The 6,948-nt window shown below is 34.1% G+C and overlaps 1 protein-coding gene across 1 annotated transcript; it reads right to left on the bottom strand.

Annotated features, from left to right (window-relative positions):
• Window positions 1-1,299: 1,299 nt before the first annotated feature.
• Smp_047090 (hypothetical protein) lies at window positions 1,300-6,701 on the bottom strand. The gene is made up of 6 exons (XM_018789255.1): window positions 6,590-6,701; window positions 6,407-6,551; window positions 4,767-4,934; window positions 4,087-4,195; window positions 2,248-2,473; window positions 1,300-1,477 (listed from the first exon to the last, which is right to left on the bottom strand). The coding sequence occupies exons 2-6, from the start codon at window positions 6,496-6,498 to the stop codon at window positions 1,380-1,382; spliced, it is 693 nt and encodes a 230-aa protein (XP_018654716.1). The 5' UTR covers window positions 6,499-6,551; window positions 6,590-6,701; the 3' UTR covers window positions 1,300-1,379.
• Between the last annotated feature and the right edge of the window lie 247 nt (window positions 6,702-6,948).

Genomic DNA, 6,948 nt, shown 5'->3' with positions numbered 1-6,948 from the left:
CCTCATTATAGGCTTGTTTTGAAATGAGTTTGACAAATCTTAGGCCGGTAATCCTCCCTCTCTAAAGTTCAGTAAATTAAAAGGAAGTTGTGTGTATATTGATGATATTCGATTATGACTGTGTTTCGTCGCCAACTGACTGAGGTTGAAAAAACTAACGACCGTACTAAGCGACTATGTAATATCTTACAAACTGTGATGACTGGAAATCCTGGATCTAACCCCGAATAGGAATTGCTGATGAAGTAAATCCTACAACGAGACAGCTTTCCAGTACTTGAATTTTAATATTAATCTAACTGACATCAGTGAATTTTGAAACGAACCTTTATATTGAAACATAATCGGACCAGAAGTCCCACGACATGTTATATATTTACATACGCATGTTATGTTTTCTTATTTTGTTCAAGCAAAGTATTCTCCATTGTCAGTGTTTGACATTTAAAACCATCAATGTACTAGCGATCCTGGACCTAAATTATCTACGTGTTTACGGTCGCCAAATGTAACTGTTAAGATTATCAAACTCTAAGCATCAGTTTCTTGCACGTTTATCAAAAGTACTGTATTTCATAGCTTCAAAAAACAAACAGATGTACTACAATAAAGTAGACTTCAAATCTGCACATAGTACAAAAAAATGCATCACGGCTATCTTTACGTATGCTCATAGCTTCTTATGTGAGCTTGACATAATTGTTTCATTATTTCTTTTTATCTCCTGAAACTACGAGTTCACAAGAACAAGAGTGATGATATGAGCCGATGTTATGATTAGTTCATCCTGTGCATTTCTCTACTTCATGTGGCCTCATTTACTCATCAAAAACTCATTCCACTGACTATACAGAAATAGAAAACGAAATCAATTCAAACACGTTCAGTACACATGAAGACGTCCTGGTAAGTCATCAGAGACCTAAAACAATACTGTAAAGAGGTTTAAAAAAGTAAGTGAACAGTGCCCGACTAGACAATTCAGTGCCAAAACCAATTTTATGGTGTCATTCATCTAGATCTTATTAATCAATTAACTAAAGCACACATGAATTACGCATTATGTTACAGTGGTTCCAGAAAATTCAGAAAACGAACTATCAATCTTTTCGCATACTCTCCAAGGTACACTGAAGTAACATTGAATAACCTAATAAGTTATTTAACTGACCAGTTTTTCGCCAACACTTACTTTTGAGCAGTGAAATTTTGATTTCCATAGGACTTTGTTCATCAGAAACTAGATTTCATGTACCAAATAAGTAACTCAAGACAGCTAATCAGTAATAAATACATGCACAAAGTAAAAACGAGTTTCTATTTAAAAATAAAAAATGAATATTTACAACCAAGCCAGTTCTTGTTTATCCATTGAAAATTCATTGGTTTGTTGTCCAGAAAACTTCATTACATTGTCTTTTTAAATTCAACCTCCAATTATCTTCAACTGAGTAAAAATCAAATAAATCACTCCCATCTAAAGGAATACAACGAAATAAGTTTTGAACACTATTTTTTTAGCTAAACATTCTACAATTTACTTAATTGTTACTAAAATAGAATGTGGTAAATACAAATATGTACCCGTAATGTAGTGAGGATTGTACTAGTAATCAATTTAACTTGTGAATAGAAAAAACTGTATACTAGTTACTTTCCTTGCGGTTTAAGACTTTATCAAAGTACTTTAACTCTGTAGGTATTATTACCAAGGTTTGACTTGATAATTTCTAATAAATTGAGCATTGGGTAGATTGTTATAAATAAAATATTTGTAATGTCCCAATGAGTAGAAAATCTAATTTTATATTCATTGGGACATTACAAATATACTATTCTATTTGATGGTTACATTGGAAAAATAGTTCATCTGGACACAACTTGTAAACAATGATAAAAGCCAGCAAATTGTGTATAAAGCCAAAAACATAAGCGTAGGTCACTTACCTACCAGACATTACAAGCTAACTCATTAAGAGATGACCTCTTATTTAACCTACAAGTGCATTTCAAGGAATCACTATACTATTCGGTTTGCATCGTTACCGAATAAAAATATTTTGTTTTTTCAGAACGAATACAATCTATAATTCTGTATTTGAGTCAAGATCATTTGCTAATAATAAATCCGAGTCAAACAACTAACAATCACCAGACTTAAATATAAGTTTGCTACATTAAGTTTAAATGACTGCAACTTCATCCAACGAAAATTATTAAGATAAACAGTGAGACGTGGATGCTTACCTCCTCCCTGCAAAAAAAACGTTCTGATCAGAGCATGTGCTGGGAGCGTATCACGATGATATTGTGCAAGATCAGATTTTTTGGATGCATGTGAACCCTTCAGACTGGAAGACACTATAAGTTTACAGTTATGACCATGCTCAGTCTCTTTCGTAAAACTATGGATAAATTGTCGAGTATCTTCTAGTAGATTAGTTAATCTAATGATATATGATGAGTCATTATCCTAGAAAAGGTAGATTTAAACAAGTATTATTATGCTTTAATGTGTAAATTTAGCAATTATCATCATATTCAGAGAATAAAGTACTGTTAAAAGTGTTAACTTTTAATCAGTCAAGTAATCTGTGAAGGATTAATTCTACAGTGAACTAAAAATAAGAAGAGAACCACTGAAAACAAAGAATGCCGGACATGTTCAGTCTAGCAGTAAGCAATCTAAAAATAATAATCGACGTTAAGAAATACATATGGTTTAAGAATGAGCACAATCCTTAACTTTACTCACTCCGCAGGTTTTATTAGACTTGTTAGAAATTGACAAATTTAAAGATCGTATTTATCGCACGTATGTGGCAATAAGAATACTCTTTAAGCCATTATATAGGTTGATATCTGTTATGATAACATCACGACAAGTATCATGTTGAATTAAACGCTGTGCCGAACGTAACAAATAATAATTTTTCCACGCAGACAGGACAGACAGTTTCAATGGTATTTAACTCTAAAATAGGCCACAAAAACTCTCAAAATGCTATTGCATAGTGGTCAATCATCAATTTCAAGCAATTACGAGTGCGGTATGAAGAGTTTAACCTGGTATAGCATCATAGGTTCCTACTAATAGATCACTAACGAAATATTTGGGTTTCCTCTGATTTCTAGTGGTTCTACATTTGATTTCAACCGGTGATCTTATAAAAACAGATTTCAATTAGACAGCAAGGAAACAGACTTATATGAGGCTAAAAGCCGACAATATTCATCAAGTCTTGTAGTATAACAATATTCAACCAACTACTGAATTCCTATCATTTCCCCTACTGGTGCGATTTTTATGGAATGCACTCGGTACTTCGCCCGATTTTTTCCCCACATTCATTTGGATTGGGAAGTTCGATATTATCTTAGCCGATAAAGTTTTATACAACTCTTCTTTAAAACACCTTTTCCTTAAACATATCTACAAGATCTGTACTTCGGAAAAGGGAGAACCGGTTTTCGTTCACTGATTCTGTTTTGATCATTCATAACATCTTAAGTGAGATCTAGGAATCGTTCAACTTATATGTGAGAATATTATCAAATGTGGTTTAGAACGGAAACCTGAGATGACCTCACCGACGCTTTACTCATAAATGCGAGGATATATTTTGCAAATACATAAAATCAAATTTAACCACGTCAGCACGTACTATATTTGTTTGTTTTTAAGATTTGTTTATTGATTCCATGATTTCAGCCAATGTTATCATTTGATTTTGTTTGGATCATTTTAGTGCCTAGTTGGACTTTTTTCTGTATTTTAATGACTAATAATCATGTTTCATTTACCGACAATAAAGACAAAACCAAATACGAACTCAAGTTCATAGAAGAATAGCTGATCAAGTTTAAAAACTAAACATATGGACCCGTGAACATGTTAGATCTTATCATACACACAAACTCAACCGAATATTGTTTAGTGAAGACAACAAGTGATTTGATCCGCGTATGACACATGAAAGTAGTCATAACCAACTTTGTTTCTGTAGACATACAGAAAAGTCGACTTAGCAGTAAATATAATCAGAACAGAAGCAACAAAATTTATCCCAAGATGAATTTCTTTACATTTTCCACGAACTGATCCAGTCCTTCAACAATAATAACGTCAGCAAAACCTCGTCCCATATGAACGTGTGAGAACCAACGTATTAATGCATCTTCAGAGGGCAGGTATCTGTAAGTGATTAAATGTCTTCATTAGACACAAGAACGAAGTATTATAATGATATTATTTATTTATCCAAACAAAAAAGTTTCTGGTGGTACCACTAAGCTGTATTATAATAATTTATTTCAGTCTCGAATTGAATCTGATGTATAAGAGCCGGTGATACTACATGACTGTCTGAATACGTGAGGTGGAGTTTGAACTTGCAACTTACTGGTTTTGAGTCGCATGATTTGAACACAGAACCATCACTGTGGCGGAAGTAGAACTTGTACTCACTGGTATTTGTTCGGTACAAAAGATTATTATAAGCGCGCCGTATTGCTCTTTTTTTCAGTCCTGTGACATCAAAACAGACATATCAAACTTAACTAATGACAACAACACTAGGGATGATGCTTCGCACAGTCGAGCAATATATAGCTGTTGATGAAAACAAAATGATTTCTTGAAGAAGATTTAAGTGCACTCTATTTTCTACTCGTGCCAACAAACTTTCACTTTCCAAAACTATAGGGAATTTAGTTTTTAACATGGTCAAGTTTGCTCAGTCGAGATAACGAATACGTAAACTTACACGAAATGAACATTATCCCAATTGGAGGTAACAAGTTTACTGCAACCATGAACGTGAACGAAATCATATTTTAAAATAGCCTCTTTTCGGATAAATACTGTGCGTAACTGCCGCGTTACAGCCTCATTTGCAATGTTAAGCAAGAGCGTTGTGATGAGTGATGATGCACTGAAACATAAATAGACATACCTTATATTTAACCATAAATCAAAGCTATAAATAAATATTAAAATCAAATAAGGTTTACATTGCAAACAACAAAAATAATTGCCACTCGACTTGGAGATATGAAAATCTGAGTAGTTTACTATTTAAGTAACCAGTGGTGTGGGAAAACTGCAAAAACTTAAATCTATTCGATACAAAACGTTGAGTTATCAAGTAAATCACGTGGTACCGATACTTTGGGGCAACGGACTTAATAAATTTGGCGACATGGACTTTAACCTATGACAGTAATAAGAATGCCTTTACTCACTGTCTTCTACATTTCGGACATTTTGTTATTCCTGCGCTCCCCTTATAATTTGTAATTCTTTGACCTAGCTTAATATCTGTCTATCCATCTCGGTTTTTTCTGGGCTCTTTAGTGTAGTCACCTAAACTGAGGCATCTTATTGCGAGTTTCCATAGTTTTAAAACAGTGGTCAGAAGTTGAAACTTAGGAGACTACCCAAATAGTAACTAATAGACCCTGACTGTTAGATGTAAGCTGCAAGTGGATAAACTAACATCTCCAGGAACTAAGCGGTGGGTAGCCAAGGTAATTAACAAACTAAAGGTCAAAAAAGTTGGCACAAAAGTGAAACACATTGTCTTACACGATAATAAATAACATCTGAACTTGAAACACGTCCAATAGGACGAAGTATTGTTTCTTGAGATCACGAACTACAGACAACCATCATAATAAATTATGCTTGCAGAAGTCGAATGAATATAGTAACTCGGTGATTAGGACTCTGACAACTGAAGATTCTGACGACAAGACCACTTCATTCACTATATCCCATACAAGTGAACTACAGGAGTTCTTTGTATAACAATAAAACTATAACCGGTGGTATAAATCAGATATCATAATGACTACAGTTTATGGCAGGTAATTATCAAAGTGAGGTCTAAATTTTCTGTCTTTCTGCTATTACAAGAGATGTAACTTGGGAAAAATTAAAGCTAACCTTCATTGGTCAAACTATTTACATGAGATATTATTAAACTTACTGCCACCACCGAAGCAAACGTTAGTGACAAATTTTAAAGAGTTACGTTTGAGTAGAAATATCCGCATACTTTCATTAATAATAAACTGCATGTTTCGTGATTTACCCACAAAAATGCTGTCTGAATTACCCCACAATTAATTTCGTGTAGTATAGAACCCAGTTAGCGGGAATGATACGTGTGAAAGGCGATGAACGTAGATCGCTCTTGCAAAAAAGTAAACATTTGTAAAAAAAGAAGACCAATGGTGTGAATGAATCATAATATCTCATGAATGCATAACCTACTACTTAATCTGACATTTGTGTTAAAAAACCTGAAATACGGAAACACATGTTGATAAAGCTGCCAGTTACCCTCACTGTTGTTAAGAAAATCTCAAATTTGGCAAGCATATAATATGTGTGATAAATTACCTTTCAAGATACTTTTGGGTCTCATGAAAAATTATGGAGCTAGATACGTCAGAATATGAACACTGCATCGATGCAGGAAATAAATACTCCATCTCAGTAGGTTTATGCAGTGGTCACTTAGATACACTCCACTGTGTATGTAGATCTAGGTTGAAGGGAAATATAATCCGAGTCAAAAATTACATTTTGGTAATATGAACAATATGAAGTATTGTGACTTGAAAAAGCATTTTAAACATAAACCATGATAGATGGACGAACAGATGAAATTAAATAAGGCAACGCTTTAGGAGTAGGCAAGGTCAGTGCGTTTTCAAACCTGCCCGCCGTTTCCTTTTTGCGACCTTGAACGGCCTGACACGAGGCGGTCATTCCGTATTTGATTTGTTAAGGGTCGGTTGGTTGTCCTCTGGGTTGCACGAATATCAGGTTTTCTCGTATTTGCGTCGTTTTTGGCTGTAGTAAATTCGCAAAATCAATGCCAAAAGCGTTTATTTAGCTTACTCTGTTTTGTACTGTACAATTTGGCTCTTTTGTTGCTT

This window comes from Schistosoma mansoni, chromosome W (genome assembly GCF_000237925.1).
Source record: "Schistosoma mansoni strain Puerto Rico chromosome W, complete genome".
Taxonomy (NCBI): Eukaryota; Metazoa; Platyhelminthes; class Trematoda; order Strigeidida; family Schistosomatidae; genus Schistosoma; species Schistosoma mansoni.
This window is presented reverse-complemented; position numbering and strand designations above follow the sequence as displayed.